Source organism: Rhinatrema bivittatum, chromosome 2, assembly GCF_901001135.1.
Source record: "Rhinatrema bivittatum chromosome 2, aRhiBiv1.1, whole genome shotgun sequence".
Lineage (NCBI taxonomy): Eukaryota > Metazoa > Chordata > Amphibia > Gymnophiona > Rhinatrematidae > Rhinatrema > Rhinatrema bivittatum.
The window spans coordinates 491215322-491238151 of record NC_042616.1 but is presented as its reverse complement, the minus strand read 5'-3'; the positions used below and the strand labels follow the sequence as shown (position 1 = coordinate 491238151).

Here is a 22830-nt window from a genome sequence, read left to right as displayed (position 1 = left end):
GCTTAAACCCCGAGAAAGAGCTAAAGTCGGTAAAAAGAGACAGCAATGCGGACAGTGACTCCCTGGGATGTGTCAGGAGCACCAAGAGGTCGTCAGCAAATGCTGCATATTTAAAAGTCTCAGTCTGAAACCGTACCCCCTTAATGTTTTGTGCAGTTTGGATCGCTAGCAACAATGGTTCGAACTGTAAAACAAACAATAACGGGGACAAAGGGCAACCCTGTCTCGTGCCTCGGGTAATAGGAAAGGGTTCGGATTGGGAGCCATTCGCCACAACAGCGGCCAGGGGTCCATGATATAATAATTGAATAGCTTGGTAAAAAAAAACCCTCAATCCCCACCTGATGGAGAAGTGGAAACAAATAGCTCCATTCTATCCGGTCGAACGCCTTTTCGGCATCGAAGCTGACCACCAGATGAGGAATACTATCATTTTGACACAGCGTCCGGCCAATTAACACCTTACGGATATTAGTTAAGGCGTATCGGTGTCTAATAAACCCCACCTGTCCGGGACCCACCAAGTTAGGAAGAATGGTGGCCAACCGATCGGCCATAATTTTGGCTAAGAATTTTTGATCCACATTTAGTAACGAGATCGGGCGATAGGAGCCAGGTTGAAGGGGATCCTTACCTGGCTTAGGAATTAAAGTGACATGAGCCGTATTCATATGGGGAGGATAGGAGCCGTGTGCAATGAGTGCATTGAAATTGCGGGTAAGAGGGCCAACCAAGGAATCCAGCATAGTTTTATAAAATTCGGCCACATAGCCATCTGGACCTGGGGCTTTATATTTTTTCCCCCCTTGAATGACCAAGCGCACCTCCTCTTCAGAAACAGGCCTATTAAGCCAAGTCTGCTGATCCCCCGTGATGGAGGGAATAGGTACATTGGCACAAAACTGTTCACGCATTCGGGAACTAGTCGGCCCCTGCAAATACAGGGAGGCATAATAATCGTGAAATATACGCAAAATAGCGGGAGTGTCCACCTATACCTTTAATTAAGGGCCAACCCTTTACTCAATCCATCCTGCGAAACTCCAAAATGAGCAAGATCTTAACAGAATGAGGAGGAACCCCTCGTTCTCCAACCAAGCCTCAAACACTTGTCAAAACTGCACATAGGCTAAGGAAGTGGAGAACTTTCTCACTCATAACAAGGTGGAAATCATCGAAGTAGAATATCAACACTTCAGCAACAGAGCCCTCTCAAGGGCCATAACGTAAGACAAAGTAGAGTCAGATCTTTGTGAAGAACAGGTCCCTGTCATAGCAGATCTCTGTGTGCAGGAAATTGGAGGCCAGATTCCACCAGGAGCCTTCGCAAATCTGCATACCATGGTCTTCTGGGCCAATCTGGTGCCACCAGAAGCACCATCCCCTGTGATTCCCGATCTTTTGAATCATTCTGCCCAACATGGGCCACGGGGGAAAGGCATACAGCAGCTTATCTTCTGGCCACTCCAGCATGAGGGCATCAATGCCCAAAAACTTTGGATCTCTCCTGCGACTGAAGAAGCAAGGAACTTTCACATTGCAAGCAGTCGGCAGTAGGTCCATAAACAGAAGGCCCCAGCAATCTACTATTAGCTGAAATGCCTCATTTGACAATTTCCATTCTCCTGGATCCCGATTTTGTCTGCTGAGAAAGTCGGCTCTTACATTGACTTTTCCTGCAATGTGCAAGGCTGAAAATGCACTTCCATTCCATATGTTGGGCTATTTCCTGCGACACTTGCTGGCTCTTGGTTCCTCCCTGCCAATTGATGTAAGCCACGGTCATTGCATTGTCTGACATTATCCAGACCACTTGACCCTGCAATCTGTTGCCAAACCACAAGCGTGCCAACTGGACCACATGGGCTTCCAGCTGATTGATGTTCTAGACAGACTTTTCTGTACTCCAGCGCCCTTGTGCTGTCAGCTTCTAACAGTGAGCTCCCCACCCCTGGAGGCTCACATCTGACTTCAGTACTAGCCAGTCCAGTGATCTTAGGGAAACCTCCTTTCTTAGATGATCTGCTTTTAACCACCACTGCAGTTGAGTGCAGACTCCATCGGCAGGTAAAGCCGAATTGAATAGTCTTGACACTGTGGGCTCAAGGTAGTCTTGAGCCCACTGTGGGCTCCAACGAGACAGCAGAGTGCACTGAAGAGGACTCATATGCGCCCTCACTCATGGCATCACCTCCAGGGTCCCGGCTACAGGGGGAGAGGGTGAGCCACGTTTGGCCTGCAACCACTAATACATTTTAAGTCCATGCCAGCCAAGGCAACTAAGGGAGGGACTGAACGGTATCAGCTCAGGAGGCAAGAAGTGCTATTTAAACATCTCATCTTCTAGATTTTTCTTTTTTTTTTTTTTTTTTTTTTAAACATCTAAGTTTGTACCTGAGGCAATGGAGGGTAAAGTACCTAAGGTCACAAGGAGCGACAGCAGGACTGGAACCCTGGTCTCCTGGTTCATAGCCCACTGCTCTAACCACAAGGCTACTCCTCCACTCCTTATATCTGTGATGTCAGCTTTTGCTCTGTCTCCATCTGCTGGCAGAAGGGTATAACACACTGGTGGGGATTGGCCTGCCTGAATGCAGAGGAAGAAGGCATTTGAAAGGGCTCGAAGATGTATGTGGGAGTGCCTTTACTAATTTTTATTTTTTTTTTACTTTTTATTTGTAACACAGAGTCAGAGCATACACAGAGTACCAATGAACAGTACTTAACAAGCAAAAATAACAGGGTATCAAATAACAGTCCCATAATACACATGAAACTCTAAGGCAAGCTGAAACATTTCCATGATCCCATTGTAGCAACTCCAGAGGGATTTATGGAAACTAAAACTTCTGTCCAGACTCCCTTTGGAGAGAGATTTCATAAAAACTATACTATGATTTCTTCAAATGGTTATTGCCTTCAGTTGAAGACCTTAGAGGCATTGGAGAAATGGCTGTCATTAAAGGCATGCAGGAAAAATCATTGTATTTCTTATAGCATATATTTTCAATGGAAACAAGAAAATAACAGTGAGCTTTTATTTCATGCATTTTAGGTGCTTAACTGAGGGGAAATAATATGGAAGGGGAAGGGAATGATAGACAAATTCTTTCTGAAGGATAATTTATTTTGGGGCAACTATAATTTTTTTAATTGATAAAACTAATTTTTAGTCTTTTCATTTAGGAAAATAATGATTAGAAGAAAAATTTGAGTTGATATGATATATGTCTTTACTTTTGCTGTAATTTAGGGATGATCAGGACTATAGGTGAAACCTATAGCCTGACTAATTTTGCTTGGCTGACAGTGCCACTCAAATGCTGTCAGACCTGTAAAAAAAAAATTGAAATGACCGAAGTGTTTGCCAGTGCAAATCTAAGTTACAGATATTTAAAGGAGCAAAATATTAAGAAGACAAATATAGGGGCGGATTTTCAGAGCCCTGCTCGCGTAAATCCGCCCAAAACCGGGCGGATTTACGCGAGCAGGGCCCTGCGCGCCGGGAAACCTATTTTACATAGGCCTCCTGGCGCGCGCAGAGCCCCGGGACTCGCGTACGTCCCGGGGTTCTCGGAGGGGGGCGTGTCGGGGGGCGGGGCCGGAGCGCGCGGCGTGTGTCGGCAGCGTTTTGGGGGCGGGTACGGGGCGTGGCCGCACCCTCTGTACCCGCCCCCAGGTCGCGGCCCGGCGCGCAGCAGGCCCGCTGGCGCGCGGGGATTTACGTCTCCCTCCGGGAGGCGTAAATCCCCCGACAAAGGTAAGGGGGGGGGTGTAGACAGGGCCGGGGGGGTGGGTTAGGTAGGGGAAGGGAGGGTAAGGTGAGGGGAGGGCAAAGGAAAGTTCCCTCCGAGGCCGCTCCGATTTCGGAGCGGCCTTGGAGGGAACGGGGGGAGGCAGCGCGGCTCGGCGCGCACAGGCTATACAAAATCGATAGCCTTGCGCGCGCCGATCCAGGATTTTAGTGGATACGCGCGGCTCCGCGCTTATCTACTAAAATCCAGCGTACTTTTGCTTGAGTCTGATGCGCAAGCAAAAGTAGGCTGATCGCGCTTCTTTTAAAATCTACCCCATAATGTTTAAAGCATGTATGCAGCATATAAGAGGCACTACATTTACAACCTGGAGGAGATGAAGCCTGTAAAAATTTACTGAATTTGTTTATAAGTTCAATGTATTTATCTTTTTACTTTGAATATTTGTCTTTTATATTGATTACTTATGAATGTCTAGATATGTGCTGAATAGAAAATTTTAAAATAAATAAACAGAGGGAGAGACAGGAACCTCGCTGGCCTGAGTCATGTCAGATTAAAATTTAGTCAGTGGAACCTCGATAGTCAAAATCCTGGTAATTTCAAGTGTGCAAAGTTCAGGAGAGTAAACGGAAAGATTTCCCTGTAATAGCAAGACTGTTCTTTCTCTCCAGAGATTGTGATAATAGCTAAAAATTAATATACTTCCCCAGATTACAGCAGTAATATTTCTTCCACCACCGTAATAAAATAACCATTAGGGTAAATTATAAGGTATAGCAAACTTTCTCTTTTTTTGTAGCAAGAATAATTGTGCCTATTGTTAGGACCCTGGCTGCACTGTGGCCCTTCAGCAGGCCGCAGTCTGAGCTGCACTGGCTTATGCCTTGAAGATTCCAGGACTCAGAACTGCCATGCCTTTTAAAGCCTGCCTCAGCTTGCAGCCTCTCGCATTGCATGTTATGGCCATTCTAGCTGTGCCTTACCGCAGTCCTCAGCCTTAGTTTTGCTGGTTTTCTGTTTGCTTTGTCCTTTGTTCTTAGTGTGGTTCCTGTACAGCAGCCTCCTTGTTTGTTTGTGCTTCCCTGTTCTCTTTAGTTTCCTTGTCCATTTGGCCCAGTGTTGTTTGCCTGCTGTTTTGTTTGTTCTGTGTCTGTCCTGTCTTGTGTCTTGTTTATGGTGTACTCCTTGTCTTGTGTGTCTATGTTTGTTGGCACCTGGCTGTTCCTTGTTCTACTGCAGCTTCGCTGCCTTAGTGGGTGCCCTCCTGCACCTCTGACCTTTAGTACACTTCCGGCTAAGTCCTGCCGGCCACCAGAACCTCAGGGCTCAACCCGAGGGGGAAGTGGCCGGAACAAACAGCAGACCCTGAACCCTGGCCAGCTCTGTCTTCCTGAGTCCTCTGCTACTCCTGTCCTGGGGGTTAGCAAATGTTGCTTACCTGTAACAGGTGTTATCACAGGACAGCAGGATGTTAGTCCTCACATATGGGTGACATCATCAGGATGGAGCCCAATCACGGAAAACATCTGTCAAAGTTTCCAGAACTTTGACTGTAACCTACTGGGCATGCCCAGCATGGCACCAACCCTGCAGCCAGCAGGGGTCCCCCTTCAGTCTTATTTGAAAGCTACAGGCAGTGCCAAAAAAGAAAATAACAAAACGTTACGAACCCAACACCGCGGGACGGCGGGCAGGTTTCATGAGGACTAACATCCTGCTGTCCTGTGAGAACACCTGTTACAGGTAAGCAACATTTGCTTTCTCACAGGACAAGCAGGATGGTAGTCCTCACATATGGGTGAGTACAGAGCTGAGGATGTCCGAACATGCACCAAATGTACCCAAAGGCGTGCAACAGGCACAACAACTGGGGTGGAATTTGGTAGAGGGCATCCTGAACCCCACCGGGCAGGTGGAAGGGTGTAGGTACATCACGTTGTAAATAGGTTACGAAGGATAGACTGGCCGAAGATGGAATCTTATCTTCTGGCTTTGTCTAAGCAATAATGGGCTGTAAAGGTATGGAGAGAACTCCATACCTTTACAGCCCTGCAAATGTCAGGAAGCGGCACAGAGCGTAGGTGTGCTACTGAAGTCACCATGGCCCTCACAGAGTGTGCTTTAACATGGTCTTGAAAAGGAATGCCTGCTTGCTGATAGCAAAAAGATATGCAGTCCGCTAACCAGGAGGAGAGAGTCTGTTTACCCACAGGTTGCCCTAATTTGTTGGGGTGGAACGAGATGAATAATTGAGTGCTCATCCTGTGGGCAACTGTACGGTCTAGATAAAAAGCTAGAGCCCGTTTGCAGTCAAGGGTATGCAGAGCCTGTTTCCCTGGACTGGAATGGGGCCTGGGAAAGAAGGTAGGTAGTATGATGGATTGATTAATGTGAAACTCCGAAACTACCTTAGGTTAAAACTTAGGGTGAGTGCGGAGTACCGCCCGGTCCTGCAGGAGTTTAGCGTAAGGCGGATAGGTAACTAGGGCCTGTAACTCACTAACCCTGTGAGCTGAAGTGAGAGCCAAAAGGAAAATCACTTTCCATGTGAGATATTTTAGGTCACAGGAGTGAAGAGGCTCGAATGGTGGTTTCATGAGCCGACCGAGAACCAGATTATGGTCCCAAGAAGGGGCAGGAGGAAGTAAAGGTGGCTTGATGTGGAGCAAACCCTTCAGAAAGTGTGTTAGAAGGGGTTGTACATATATAGGGACATCCCCGACACCTTTATGGAAGGCGGCTACCGCACTGACATGCATCCTGATGGACGATGTCTTGAGACCCAACTCTGACAGATGCCAAAGGGGATGATTTTTTTTTTTTTAAGGATTTATGTACATACAGTAAACCCCGGTTTTATGCGCACAAATAGGCTTTCAAACATTGCCCCTGGGTGGGGGACATTTGCATAAAAGTACAAGCATAAGCCATTTCGTGTTTACTTTTATGTGCATTACAACACGCCATTCCAGGCAGCAGGTTCAAAACTGAAGCACATCCTTTCCATTTCTTAAAATGTGTGTGTAAAAACACAACTGAGCAAGCATAATTTTGTATGTGTGTGTCAGCACTGATTACACACAAGCACACCCAGACCCCTGTGAATTTTTAAACCAGACTTGCATATATCTGCTTTGAAAATTCTGGCTCAAGTACCCACAGACTTCAACCCATGGGGACAGTTTGAAAATTACCCTAAATCCGTATAAATTATACTATAAGAGCTGAATGGAGGGAGACTTCCCGAAAGGGTTCCCGCGGGTAAAAAGTGTTTTACCCACATAAATCCCTGTTGGAAAACTGCCCATGCTGTTTGCAGGTAACATTACATACTTACTTCCATTAGGCGCATACTTGTATTGTAGTGGGGCGGCCTAATCAGGCAAGGGTTGAAAACTGTGTGCAGAGTTTTGGGTTTTTAAAACTAAGCACGTAATTTGGGTCACAAAAAGTATCTGCAGAAAGAGAAGGTGCAAATCTCTGCAAACACTTTGCAAATTAAAAGCAAGTGTGTATTTTTTTCCTTTGAAAACTGAAGCAAAGAGCACAAGCAGGAAGTCCCAGTATTCTTCAGCAATTCGGACACTTTGAAAACTGCCGCCAGGATGAAAAAGTAATGTTCATAAGACATTCTCGTCCTTCTCGAATGTGCCAGATCTTCGCTGCAGTTCAGTCCCTCCTTTCGACCTCCCAGAGAACCATTGGTTGGACTGGATGCCCATTATAGTAAATTTATTATTATTTATTTACGAACTTTTGATGTTCTGTCTTTTCCAAATTTGGTCTTGAGGCGGAGTACAATAAATGTAAACGAACAGAGGTGTTAGAACGCCTTACAATCGGATCAGAATTTGCAATTAATGAAGCATTGGGATCCAGCATAGGAAAACCCATCTGTGAATAGTATCAAGACCCAGTTGCATCCCTGCTGTGTGTAACACAGCCCCTCATCGGGAGTTCAACAACTTGGGCCGAGGATCTGGGTCTTAGGGGAAGGCTCGTCTGAAAAGCCATGCCGGGGCCAGTACATGTACTCACGTAAGGCGGCTTGCGCAAATGGACGTGGCCATTTATAACGTACACAAGTATGATCTAAAATCAGCTGTACATGCTTAATGTGCATGCTATTTTGTATGGACTTGGATAGGTGGGGGGAATTTTATGAGTTACGTGCACCGACCCAATTACCAGTTTCTCCAGTCCATTCCCAGTTTGCCCAGATAAGGGCTTCTGGCTTCCTAACCCCACTAATTAACTTTCCTGCCTTTTATCCTATTAGCCCCAACCCTTCAAACCCACTGACTAGTCCTGATTTTTTTTATTTTAAAACTTACCCACTATCCATAGCAGAAGTAAAGTTGCGCAAAAAGAGACCTTGGTGCACATAAATACTTAGGCGCACATTTCAAGTGACCTTCCCAGAGCACCCTTGTCTCTCCCATGCTCCACCCGGACCACGTCCCGCCTCTTTTTTCCCCTTTTAGATTTGTGCGCATACCGCGAGATACAGGGGGGTACTCAGGTGCTTCCTAAAATCTGCGCAGTATGCGCCGGCCCGACACACGCCAGCATCTCCCAGCTCTGGCACGCGTAGGACTTTTAAAATTCACCTTTTAGCTTTTTTCCCGAACTTAAGGTAGAGTGGGTTCCAGGCACAGGGTTACTGGCACTTTGCTCCAAATGTTTGGTGCATAACAGCTGAAAGCTCAAAGCCTCCTGACAGACAATCTGGTGGCTGCCAGATTGTGCATTTGTGGGGAAGGCAGGCACTCTAGAAAGTTTCTGGTAACCATCCTGTTCTCTGATGTAACTGGTAACATCACATCTAAACCACTCTGGCCACTGAGCAAAAAAAAAAAAAAAAAAAAAAAGAGTAAACATTTAGCAAGGTGATTTGCACTTTTGTTTGCAGAGCCTTTCACTTCACGATCACTAGCTCAAATCTGGCTCAGACAGGCAATAAGCAAAAGTCATTACCATCTGAAAGCAATTTGGTGGACTGTGTGAAATGAATTGGTGTTCTCAGTCCAGTTCCCACTGAACAGGTGTCCAGATCACTAAAACATCCCCATACAATCTGGCACTAATTGGCACCTGGGTTGTCCTCTTCTGTTGGAAGAAAACTAAGAACTGAGAAAATAAGGCAAGAACTAAGGAGTAAAATGTGCCAAAGAGAAAAAATAAAACTACTGATTGGTAGTTTGTCTCCATCTGCTAGTGAGAGGAATATAAGCCCATGGTGCAGACTAATAGGAACATAAAAGAATTAACTGTAGGCATACATGCAGACAGCAATGATAATATCACATACTTCACTGAAACTGATTAAACAGTTCATTCATTACTTCATACCAAGGTCATGTTTTATCCTGCTTTCTTTTTTATAAATCAGGCTCCTTTTCTGGTGAAGCTCTGCATAGGCAATAATCTTTATACAAGCTCAACAACTTTTTAAAAACAACAGGACAGCAGTAGCCCAATTAGTCTCCACATTCTCAAGACTCATCTCATCATTATACCAAGAGCCTGATTTTCTATGGCTTTTCTTCCTGTCTGTCTCGGGGGGGATCAAGCCCCAAGATATATGTCCAGGGTTGCACATATCCTCTACTACATGTTTAGGACACTCTTATCTTTGCTTTGCGTTGTATTGGTCTTGCAGATAACTAGATTCTTTACATGTTGTGAAACAGAAACAAAATAAGAATTACACAAAGATGTTGTTGTACATGTGTTTTCAAGACAAGGGTCCCTGCTTTATTTCTATTTGTGCAGGTACTTTTTTTTGCAAGTCTGAAAAAGAAGCTAAGTGTTCTCAAAAACTCATGTGCATCATCACTCCTATGTTACTCTAGGGTAAGGTAGCATTTCAAAGTTAGTCCAAATCAAGCAATTAACCCTCTTACAAATGCTGTCCTGCTGTAGTTGTAAGACTATTTGGATGCTGAGGATTATCTAGACCCAATCAGATTTTAGAATAGCACACAGGACTGAGACCACATTGACACAGCTGTCTGACGATGTTTTAATTGATTTGGATAAAGGTGGGGATGTCCTACTGGTATTATGAGATCTAACTGCTGTGTTTGATACACTAAATCTTGAAATATTAAGCTCCCATGAGAGAAATACTGGTGTTACAGTGTGTGATAAACCAGGGGGTTCACACGTACTGAAGCAGCTAGAGGAGAATAAAGCCAGATGCACCAAGAAATACAAAGCTGCCAGGAGTTGAGTAGGGAACTATAAAACCTTGTGGACCAGGAAATAGAAGGCTGCTGGGAAAAGTAGTCCTGAGGCCATGAATAGAGGATCCAATACGCCTATTGCTGCCAGCAGCAAGGCAAACTGGTGTAGCTGATTGGAAAGACAAGCTTTGTCTGCAGGGTAATCAGTGTGAGCTTTAAGCTCTTCCTGCACACACAGGCCAATTCAGTAAAAATTGCGGGAGAGCGGGTGCTCGCCCGCTCTCCTGTGCGCGCGATTCAGTATTTAAATGAGGGCCCACGGTAAAAAGAGGCGCTAGGGACACTAGCGCGTCCCTAGCGCCTCTTTTTTGACAGGAGCGGCGGCTGTCAGTGAATTTGACAGCCGACGCTCAATTTTGCTGGCGTCGGTTCTCAAACCCGCTGACAACCACGGGTTCGGAAACCGGACGCCGGAAAAATTGAGCGTCCGGTTTTCAACCCGCGAGCCGATTTAACATTTGTATTTTTTTAAATTTTAAATTATTTTTTACTTTGGGACCTCCGACTTAATATCGCCATGATATTAAGTCGGAGGATGCACAGAAAAGCAGTTTTTACTGCTTTTCTGTACACTTTCCTGGTGCCGGCAGACATTAACGCCTATCTTTGGGTAGGCGCTAATTTCTGAAAGTAAAATGTGCGGCTTGGCTGCACATTTTACTTAGTGAATTGCGTGGGAATAACTAATAGGGCCATCAACATGCATTTGCATGTTGCGGGCGCTATTAGTTTCAGGGGGGGGGGGGGGGGGTTGGACGCGCGTTTTTGACGCGCTATTGCCCCTTACTGAATAAGGGGTAAAGCTAGCGCATCAAATGGAGGGTGTACAGAAAAGCAGTTTTTTCTGCTTTTCTGTACCCTTGCCTGGTGCAGGCGTTAATTTCTGAGAGTAAAATGTGTGGCTTGGCTGCACATTTACTTTCTGTATCGAGCGTGACTAACTAATAGGCTCATCAACATGCATTTGCATGCGATGAGCACTATTAGTTTCCGGGGGGGGGGGGTTGGCTGAGTGTTTTGCACGCGCTATTACCCCTTACAGTATAAGGCGTAATAATAACGCGTCGAAAATACACGTCCAAATGCGGGTTAACAGTGCACTCCGCCGGAGTGTACTGTACTATATCGGCCTGACAGGCAGGCATTAATTTGTGACGGCACCGGGAAAGTGTACAGAAAAGCAGAAAAAACTGCTTTCCTGTACACCCTCCGGCTTAATATCATAGCGATATTAAGTCGGAAGCCCCAAAAATTAAAAAAAAAACAAAAAACTTAATTAAAAAAAAAAAATCTGCCTGCGGCCAGCGGGTTGGAAAATGGACGCTCAACTTTGCTGGTGTCCGTTTTCCGAACCCATGGCTGTCAACGGGTTCGACAACCAACGCCGGTAAAATTAAGCATCGGCTGTCAGAGCCGCCGACAGCCGCAGCTTCCGCCAATAAAGAGGCACTAGGGATGCGCTAGTGTCACTAGCCCCTCCTTATTAGTGCGGGCCCTAATTTAAATAAAGAATCGCGTGCTCAGGAGAGGTGCCTGGGCACGCGTCAGGAGAGCAGGCGCTCGCCTCGAAGTGCCGGCTCTCCTGCGGACTTTATTGAATCGGCCTGAGAGAGAGTCAGAGGGAGACAACAGAGAGACCTAGAAGCCAGAGAAATGGAACTGTTCACACATAGCAACAAAAGTGTCTTGAAGTGTGGTTTTAAAGCATGGATTCCATAAAAGGTATTGCAGGGCAACAGGTGTTAGGGAGTCCTGGGGACGTGAGCTGGCCTGCCGCTATTTATGTAAATGCCTTGTATGCAGAAATCCTAGTGTCTCGAAAGGAAATGACAGTCCTAAATGTAAAATAGTTGCTAGTGTATGGAATAAAGTGAGTTTCTCTGCAAGTAGCTGCCTCAGAACATCTGTTCTGGAGAATGGTCAGCAGGTTGGGCAGACCCCAGGCAGCAACTTGTGACACATCTCTGGACTGGTTTAAATCAGTTTTGCAGAGCAGATACCTAACAGAAGTGATTGGTAATTTTCTATCACAATGAAACCAGAGTTTCAGGGAATGCCTCAGAGGTCCATATCATCACCTAATTTATTTTGTACGAACAACCATTAGAGAAAGTAATACAATTTGGCATAAAAGATTTTTTCTATGCAGATCCCATTCAACTTTATTTTCCTTAAAGTAAATCACATGTTAAGACATTAAAAATGTGTTTAAGTGTATGCAAGCTATAAACCAATGGATGATCCAAAACTGTTTAAACATCATTTAAGCCAAGGACATTGGAATTAGGTGTGGTTCAGCTATTCTGTAACCAGCCAGTTTCTGTAAAAAGTCAATAGCATACTTTAGGTGTTCAGACTGACAGGGCTTGGTCCATGGTTCCACAAATTTACCCGTAGATTCATCAGAATGCTATAATAACGCATGGATAATGCCCGTGGCAAGAAAAAGGAGCATATTTATGGTAATTTTAGAATTACCACACTGCGCGCTGACATAGCGCTTCGCACAGGTATTATCGTAGGGTGCCCCATGATACTTCTATTTCGCAGCTCGCGAAGTGCCAGACAGGTAGCTGTTACTATGGGGTGAGACAGACAGAGAGAGAGAGACTATTTATAAGGCCTTCATAGTAGTCAACTATTTATATCTCTAAAGGAGGGCCAGCTAATAGCTCGAGATGAGGTGTTGGTGGTGGTTTAGAGTTTAGGGGCCAGTTTTGCATGCAGAGTGAGACATAGGAACAGCACAGTACACCTTGGTGAAGATTTGATGGTGTACTGTGCTGTTTGTATGTCTCATTCTGCATGCAAAACTGGCCTCTAAACCCTAAATCCCCACCAACACCTCATCTCGAGCTATTAGTTGGCCCTCCTATAGTGATATAAATAGTTGAATACTGTGAAGTTGTCCCCAGAGGCTCTCTCTCTCTCTCTCCCTCCACTCCACTCCCCTCTCCCTCCCCAAGCCCAGAACTGGCCAAAATGCAATTTACAATCTTTAACGCAAATTACGTTACGACCGTTTCGGGCATATCACACGGCTTAAAGTCAGCAAAAAAAGGTGTCATTTCTGGCATTAAAACCGTGTGATAGCATGCGTCATGCTATCGCACAGTGCGATATTGCCCCTCATTTTAATTAATCCCGCTCAAACCCCTCCCCAATCCCACCCCTTCAAAAATGTCATTCGCGCCATGCATTAACACAGTTATTGCATGCATTAACGTGTTATCGCGTGAGTTAATGCCATAACGCATTTTGATAAATGACCCTATTAGTCAGCAGTTAGAGTTTGTTTTTCCAACTGCGGTCAAGTCATCAATTTCATCCATTGCTGGAGAAGAAAAAGCTAGTAGTGTGCATGCACTTGTCACCAGTAGATTAGATTATATACTGTTCATTGGGCTGCCAAAAAAATATATACGCATTGTTCAAAATGTGATTGCTCTCATTTTAACAGGGGTTGATCTCAAGAAAAGAATACCTCCTATTCTTGTTGATCTTTATTGGTTGCCAGTAGAATTTAAAATTTGTTTTAAGATGTTATGTTTAGTGTTTAAAATTCTAAAGGGGTTGGTGGCAATTTATTTGAAAGAGCACTTGGCATGGAATATACCAGCAAGGACTTTGAACTCTTCACAGAATGCTCTGCTTGTTGTGCCTCCAATAAAGACTATTAGATTATTTTTTACTCAATCAAGGGAATGACCTTCCTGCTGAATTGCATAATAAGGAGGATTATATTTTCTGTTGGCATATTCAAAAGTCTCTTCTATTTCTTGAGGCCTTGACTAATTGTTTTTATGTCTCGGCTTTAGATTTGTTTAAAATTTAATTTTTGCTTTAATTATTTTTATGTTATAATGTATTTTTATTTAGTCACTTCACCTTCCACTGCTTCAGGCACAAACTTAGATTGTGAGACCTCTGGGGACAGGTAAATATCTACTGTACCTGAATGTAATCTACTTGGAAACGTCTGAAAGGCGGAATATCAATTAAATAAATAACACAGAAATTATGTTTTGCTATGTATTTTAATCACTGCTGTGACTCTCCATGAGCATTCATTTGATTGGCATGTAACCAATAAATAAATAACACTCATGTAAAAATCATTTCAAAGTGGGTTTCTTCCATACAAATCTTATTCAGCATCCCAACATGTGAATGCTTCTAAACTTAACAGCTCAACTATCTGCCAGAGCGCATAAATAGCTCAGTAAATTATTAATCTTCTCAAGCCAATACAGTAGTTTTGCTTCATATACATGCAAACATTTTTTTGAAATTGTGAAAACCAGAAAAACTAAACATTTTTGTTCTCCCAGAAAAATCCTCAAAGTTTTAGAACAACAGACACAGGAAAGCATGACACAATTTAAGAGTCGCCTATACTTTTAAGAAGAGATTGTCTGCTGGGGGACAGCAGTGGGAAGGAGATCAAGCTCATTATTCTTCATACTAGTTTACTGCGGTGGAGAAAGGTCATCATGAAATTCAGAGCTTTTGTTTTGTTACCTGAAACTTTACCGGTTGATTGATGTGAGTTACACAAAACTGCTTGAGGAAGCGCTCGTCTTCACTCCAGAACAGGCGGATGTCAGGGATATCATAAAGGATCATGGCCAACCTCTCTAATCCAAGACCAAATGCCCAGCCAATTTTCTCAGAGGCACCAGCTGCAATCAAAAGCGAGAACAAATTCAAGCTTAAGCATGAAAGATTTCAAATGTTAAAAAAAAACCCTTTCTACCAAGCAGCAAGTTAAAGAGGCATGAAAGAAAAAAAAAAACCCTGCCAGTAACAGTCTGGTGATGGAGCGAAGTATGCAAAGGTATGCAGAACCCATCACATGAAGAAGCTGTCTGCAGGAAATACTTCCCAGCCCCATGTGTTTCCGGTCTTTTAACCACTCCGTTTTTGCAGATAAATAGCTATTCACATTGTCTCGCTTCAACTGCTATAGAACAGACCTTGACTCTTCAATGAAAGAATGCTTTACTCTACACCTTGGATCTCAAGTTCACTGAATCCACTAACAGCTCCTCTTCTGATTTCACTATAAAATGATAAACTTGACTCCAAAAAGGTCAAATATTTGCAAATCACAAACTCATTGTTCTTTTGCTTTGGCGTACACATGGCTTCATATAAAAAAAGTAGATTCATTATAATTAAATTGGTCTCGCCAATAACAGCACACAAGGGATCATTGTATAATGCTAGCAATTGTGTGACACATAGATCTAATCCATGTAATCAGTGACCCCTGGAAACACTTTAGTTACGCCTTCTCAGAAGCATTAAGACCAAGGTCAACAAACGAGCTGTAGTGATACATTTTTATTAGACTTGGACTAACTTAATAATACCTTTTTAGAGCTATGCTTACTTCCTCAGGTCAATACAACCTGAACTACAAATGATGTTGCCCAAATGTACAAGTAAATTGCAGACTGGATTATAATACAGTAGTATGATTTCAAAGCTATAAATGGAAGTAAAGTAAAAACGGGGGGGAGGTGGAAGATATGTTTAGCGAAGGGTGAGGAAGAATAGAACAGCTATAGGAAAGAAAAACTCTTAATGATGAGAAGCAACCTTAGAACAGAAATTCAAAAAGAAAAAACGGGAACAAAACCTTGCAAAATATGCTGAAAACTGTGCCAGCATATCTCACAGCGCCCCACAGTTATCCACATCGGAAAAATATTCTGCATAACAGGACCATATTCTTTCTTTTCTATTAATGTAGTTTATGCTATCTGATAAAGAAAAAGTGATGAGGGATTCTACACTGGTAAAAAGGATCAGAAGCTAAAGACAAGAATAAACCATCAGGCACAAACAAAGTGACACTCTTGTGTGGGAACATATTTCCAAGCTAGACCTCAATGATCTTATGATAAGATACTAAAAAGAGACTTCAAAACTACCCAGGAGTTTAATATATATGAAATTATAAAGATCAAATGCTTTCAAAGTGGCCTATGTTCTAAAGATTTTCATCCATTTTGTGTCTATGGGGAAAATGCTTAGTGTCCAGAGACTTAATAGAAACATTGGTTTCCTTACGTATTACTAGCTTTCCGATAGCTATAAAGCCTGCTGCAGCTGTCTTTTTTTTTTTTTTTTAATTTCTTCAAAAACTTTAAAAACAAAAAGTAAAGCATTTCACATGGAACATTACAAAACAAATATGTGATCAAAATGATCCACTCTGATTCCTATCATGGAAAAAAAGACATTGCATTAAGAATATGGAGTAATCAACTTCCATCTTTTAATTTATTCGGGTTATGGTATTTAATTCAAAATTTCAAAATTGATTTCCGCTGAAGAAACAAAGCTCTCTGTCACTACCAGTCATATGTGAAGCCCTAATGACAGCTGCAAAAAATGAGGGGGTTATGCTAGAGGCAGTGGTCAAAACTTCTTCTCTGCTTCCCTCTTTCCTTCTGGGTCCACATCTGACTCACATGCTCCTGGCTGGCCAGTTCCAAGAGGTTTGGGAATTGTGGCTGGCAACTGGTGCACACTGCTTCCATTAATAGGCCAATCACATTCCTTTGCATCCAAGCTCATTTGTTGACCTAGCTCTCTACTCATTTCTTCCTTTTTCTGCCTTTCAGTAGAGTTTGTTATATTTCTTACTGTGAGGCCTCATGAGACTAGTTTGTTTTACATTCTTTGTTCAGTAGCTGAACACCACTGATAAGTTGTAATGAAGATCTCTCCAGTTTTTGGTGCTGAAGTATGTTTGGTGTGCATCAGTGTCGGTGGTTTATATTCTGGTAATTTGCCTGATACTCCTTGAATTGGGATGTTTCGTAGTGAGAGCTGTCTTCAAATGTGGATGATAGGTACGGAATTCAGCTAACAGTCTTTCTTCCTCCCAAGGCTGATCCACCATTTTACCACTGTCTCTCACGCCTCTTTCCTCTCAAGCCAGACCCCAGCACTCACTCTCTCTTCCAAGCCAGACCACAAATTCTCTCTCTTCCCCCAAGCTGGATCCCCACCATACACACTTTCTCTCCTCTCCCCTCTACACCCCCACCTCTGAAGCTATTTCACTTGACTTCCTTGAAGCTAAAACAGTAACACACATCGGGGCCTAGTCACTAAATTGTGTTAACGCTAACCCAGTTGTTAATGTGCACTATAAACCTGTGTTACTGTTTAATGCTTTTTAATGTATATTAATGCTTTTTAATGCATATTAATGTTGTTTCTTTCCATTAACATAGATTTTTGCATTACATTTTAAATGAGCTGATTTGTAAATGTCCATATTCAGAAGCATTTAGATGGATAACTTAGAAGTTATCCAGCTAAATGAATATTTGGGCTTTTAGCCAGCTAGTAAGATAGCTGGCTAGAATTTAGTCGGCTAAGTTAGGGGCATCCCAGGGGCATAACTCGGAGGAGTTAAGGAAATATCTTTGGGAGATATTGGAGACATCAGTGGATGCAATTCCAGTTATCAGGACGTGTTAAATATCAGGTACAAAGCTGGAAAGGCTGCAGACAAAACAACAGTGGATGGTGATCTATAGATCACCTACATTTAATGCAATATTTAAAAAAAACTACTAGAAGAGGATGTGCCACATAACATTTTTAGTTTCCTTTGTCCTTGAGTCAGATAAGAATTGGCTTGTAAGACTTTTTTTTTTTCCTTTTAGAGATAACATGTTTTTGGGACACAGAAATGTGATTTTTTTCAGATTTTCCAAAAGGAACACAATTTAAGAGAAAGTTAATTCTTTCTATATGCCTTTGTGACCCAAAGCAGCTGACAGCTTGTTTTCATACTAGACTTTCTCCCAATGTCATTGTAGGTGAAATTCCATCTGTCTAGTTTTGACCGTGCTAAGCTATTTTGTACATTAATTGTTGCTATATCTAAGAGGAGTAGTCTTAACAGCTTTTCATATTTCCTCTGTGATGTAAAACAAGTTCCTGCTAAATTCTACATTTGGACTGCCTTCCCCTCCTAAGACGGGGGAGGCAGTCCAAATGCACTTATGCACATAGGCGCACGCTGGGGTCCCCTGCCGTGTAACTTTACCATTGCTATGGATGCTGTCCATTTTATAACATATGCGCCTATATTACAAAATAGGCTGAACACGCACATGTGCGCACAATATTAAATGGACAGGCAAATGTCACTTCTACCATATAAGTGACAGAATGTTTTAAGGGACGCGCGCCAATGCCATAGGTAGTTTTTCCAGTTCGTTCCCAGTTTGTCAGTTAAGGGATAGGACCTTCCCAACCCCCCAGTTTAATAGTCTCCCTTTCCCCCTGTTAGCCCCAACTCTTAAAATCCAGCTGACTAGCCTAGATATTTTTATTACTTAAATGCCATCCAAAGCAGTACTAAAGTTAGGTGGCAGGGGACCCCAGAACGTGCCTATGCGCATAAGTATTTATTTGCACATCTCTTAGCTTTCCCCCAACACACCCATGCCCATCCCTTTTTAAAAACTTTTGACCTGTGCATGTAGCGGGAGATCCGCGCATACATGGTGGCTTCCAAACTCCGCTCAGCGCATTGAGGCCTAACTTGTATGCGTATCTCCCGGCTTCGATGCAAGCAGGACTTTTAAAATTTTCCTTTAAGTGTGGACTAGTAAGGAAGTAATATATTTTGCTTTGGATTTGTTCCTTTTAAGTTAGAATCTCATTCTGCTTCATTTTCTCCTTTCCTGTAAGTTTTTGAAAAATCATAAAGATATTTTTTTTTTTTTAAACCACCTTGACCTAACTAATAGCAGGAATAGAAAAATTCTCAGCAAGGTAACTGCACACCCTGACTTTCCTCTTTATCGTGGCCAAAAAGAAAAAGAAAATTAAAGCACAAAGAACTACAAAAAGAAGAAAAGTTTAAACATGTCTTGTTCTCCCAGACAATAACTATGAAGATAAAAATGCTGTCAATTTGCAGGTATAATGTGCAATTGCACTCTTGGAGAACATTTCCACTGTGCTGAGTCTTTTAACCTGGTGAAGATGAAACACTTTTAAGTATACAGGTAACAAAAATAACTATCTGCAAATCATTTTTAAGTCTTAGATTTAAGGTTATACCCAAGTGTGCAAATTTGCCTTTGCTGGCTGAAGTTCTCAACATACCCTACACTATGATAAAGCAGAATCTTCCATCTACTATAATTGCTGGTGAATCTGAATTTTGCCATGGAATGACACTGCTCTTCCCAACAAAACAGAATTGTTCTTTGCCGTTGCTGCTCTATCCCTCCCTTTCTCCTCCTCATCAGCAGCTGCTATCTTCCTTTTCTCACCCACTGTTTCTGAATGCTTATCTCTTACCCACTGTTGTCACCTCTATACAGTCCTTTCTATGAGCAAGTAGTCTTCACAAACAAGTTGAATCTTGACAGGAAAATATTTAATTTCTAGTGTTAGTGTATAGTGCCACTTAGCAAGGTCTCTCAGCCATAATCTGAAAAAAAATCTCCTTTAATTATAAAAAAAAAATAAATTTTAAGCAGCATTTTGACATAGCTCACCTACTCAACGATGTTGAAATGTTCCCTCCACATATAGAATACTATTATGCTGCACTGTGCGTCAATGGAGAGAGTAACTTTATAGAACAAATTCAGCAGCAACCTACTCCTTAATTAGAAGGGGCTGCCAAATTTTGAATCAAACCAATCAGATTGGAAAAACAGCCTAATGGGTAGAGCAACCAGGTTTCAAACCCCAATGCCGCTCCTTGAGACCTTGGGCAAGTCATGTCACCCTCTGTTGCCTCAGGTACTAATTTAGGGCCTGGGTCTATGGGAAAAAGCCTTGAAATCAGGCCCTTAGACTGTGAGCCCTCCAGGGACAGGGAAATACCCTCAGTACTTGAATGTAATGCACTTTGACGTGCCGAAAAGCGGAATATAAATCAATTACACAAAATAAACATGTAACATGAAAATTCTGAGTTCAAGACCCTGCACATCGACATAACGAGAGTTACAATGAGACTGGGACTAGGAAAAAAAAGGTTAATTACACTGATCAGGCACAATGAAGTGCTACAGCCCTTAACTACAAGAATCCTCTTTCTACAAACTGTGCTTACTACACCCAACTTAAACCTCTCCTGGAATACTCGGATTTCAGGTCTGTCCTCCACTCCCTACTAGTTTCAGGGATAGATTACTGCAACTTTCTCCTGACAGGCCTGTCCCTATATGCCACCCGTCCACTACAGATTATTTAAAACACGGCAGCAAGGCTCCTTACCGGCACATCTCTCCTATTCTCCAATCTCTACACGGGCTCCCTATCTCCTTCCAAATACAATATGAGCTGGCAACTATCATCCACTCCTCGATTCACAACTTAAACTCCCCATGGCTCTCCTTCAGCAATAAAAACTCACACCCCCACCAGAAAGCTAAGATCATCTAACCAGATGCTCCACTCGCAAAACTCACACACAGAGTGGAAACCAGAGAACCCGCTTTCCTCCCTGCTGGAACAGCCTACCAAAGACAATAAGATGTCTCTGAGAAAGAACACTCTTCAAAAAAAGCCCTAAAAACTTTCCTCTTCAAAAGAGCATTCCTGAACCAAGTTGACAACGGACTACCGTCAACTTGTCCCCCAGCAGGGGAAGCTACCTAGCCTTCTACTCCCCTTTCTGATGACCCCGTGCCACATCTGATCTCAATTCCTTGATGCCTGTCCTCTCCCCCCCCCCCTCTAAGATTTTGCATTACCTTCCCTCCTTTCTATTCTCTATATAAAAACCACATTGTACCCCACTCTGTGTGTAGGAAGGGCGGGCAATAAGTGCCTTTAAATAAATAAATCCTGAGGAAAGCAACAGTCATCAGTGAGAGACGCTTTCATCAGCTGTCACTGCAAAGAACTACAGCACGAGCAAGATGTTTTGCTACAGATGAGACATTTAGAGATCCATAACTATTTCCTTTGTTAATCTTAATGATAGGGTGACTAGCAGAAAGAGGGCCTGGGGCAAATAATATCCAAATTCAACCCCTTCAAAAATGTCCTTCCGATGGGGCTCCATGAAGACTCTATGAAAGAAAGCGGGGAAAATCCCCACCCAGAAATTCCTTGCCCTCTCTCTTGCCATACCTGAGGATTTTACAACAGATGGGCACAAACTGTGTATCAGCAGTGGGGCAAAAACTCTAGCAGGAAGACTTCACTCTTTGACAGGACTCAGTAGAGGGATAATGGGCAGGTAAAAGCATAACATACAGAAACACAACTATCAAGATGTGGTTTAAAAAGAAAACAGAGAGTAGGGCTAAATGGTAAATTTGCCAAATGGCAAAAGTTGAATAGTGGAGTGCCGCAGGGATCTGTTCTGGGACCAATGCTTTTTAAAATATTTATAAATGACCTGGACATGGGAATAACAAGTGAGGCGATCAAATTTGCTGATGACACAAAATTATTCAAAGTTGCCAAGTAACAAGATGATTGTGAGAAATTGCAAGAGGACCTTGCAAAACTGGAAGACTGGGCATGCAAATGGCAAATGAAATTTAATGTACACAAGTGCAAAGTGATGCACATAGGGAAGAGTAACCCAAATTATAGCTACACAATGCAAGGTTCCATATTAGGGGTCACCACTCAGGAAAAGGACCTAGGCATCATCATTGATAATACATTGAAATCTTCTGCTCAGGGTGCAGCAGAAGCCAAGAAAGCAAATAGAATGCTAGGGACTATTAGGAAATGAATGGAGAATAATACAGAGAATATTATAATGTCTCTGTATCGCTCCATCGTGCGACCTCATCTTGAGTATTGTTGTCAAGTTCTAGTCACCACATCTCAAGAAAGATATAGCAGAATTAATAAAGGTAAGGAGAAGGGCGACCAAGATGATAAAGGGGATGGAACAATTCCCCTATGAAGAAAGGCTAAAGAGGTTAAGAGTCTTCAGCTTGGAGAAGAGATGGCTGAGGGGAGATATGATAGAGGTCTATAAAATAATGAGTGGAATGGAATGAGTAAATGTTAATCAGATATTTACTCTTTTGAAAAGTACAGCGACCAGGGGGACACACAATGAAGTTACTGGGTAATACATTTAAAACTAATACGAGAAAATATTTTTTTATTCCATGAATAATTAAGCTCTGGAATTCATTGCCAGAAGATGTGGTGAAAACTATTCGTGTAGCTGCGTTTAAAAAAGGTTTGGACAAGTTCCTAGAAGGAAAGTCCATTACCAATTATTAAGAGAGAGTTGCAGAAATCGATTGCTTATTCTTGGGATAAGCAGTTTGGAATTTATCTACCCCTTGGGATCTTGCCAGGCACTTGTGACCTGGCTTAGCCATTGCTGGAAATAGGATACTGGGCTTGATAGACCCTTGGTCTGACCCAGTATGGCAAGCCTTGTGTTCTTATGTTATGTTCTAATGTTACATAATTTTTACTTCTAAAAATGGGCAGACCCACATGACAGCTTTGGCATCTGTGGGTGTGGCTTTCCCTTATACAGTCCACCATGTCATTAACTGTTTCAGGTCTATAGAAAGAGAACTGCCTGGCTTTCTCTGTTAGGTTTGATTGTACACTACCTTAAAATCATTCCTTGTAGAATCAAGCCTGACAGAGAAATCCAGGCAGCTCTCTTTCTACAGGCCTGAAACAGTTAATGAAATGAGTCGTAGAACTGCATACCCTCCTTACAAGATTAGAGATGACGGGGATGATAATCCAAATTCTGACTGGTTTTTGCACAGCAGCCACATTAATTTTCTAAAAGGTTACTGCAAAGAAACTGTGTGACATTCTGTGTT

General features: G+C 42.8%; 1 protein-coding gene across 1 annotated transcript in view; it reads right to left on the bottom strand.

The window, feature by feature from the left end:
* Positions 1 to 22830, bottom strand: part of LOC115085047 (phenylalanine--tRNA ligase, mitochondrial-like) — an 802181-nt gene that overhangs the window by 410240 nt on the left and 369111 nt on the right. The window contains exon 4 of the mRNA XM_029590596.1: positions 14528 to 14688. Within this exon, the coding sequence (XP_029446456.1) occupies positions 14528 to 14688 (161 nt within the window). The remainder of the gene's footprint in view (positions 1 to 14527; positions 14689 to 22830) is intronic.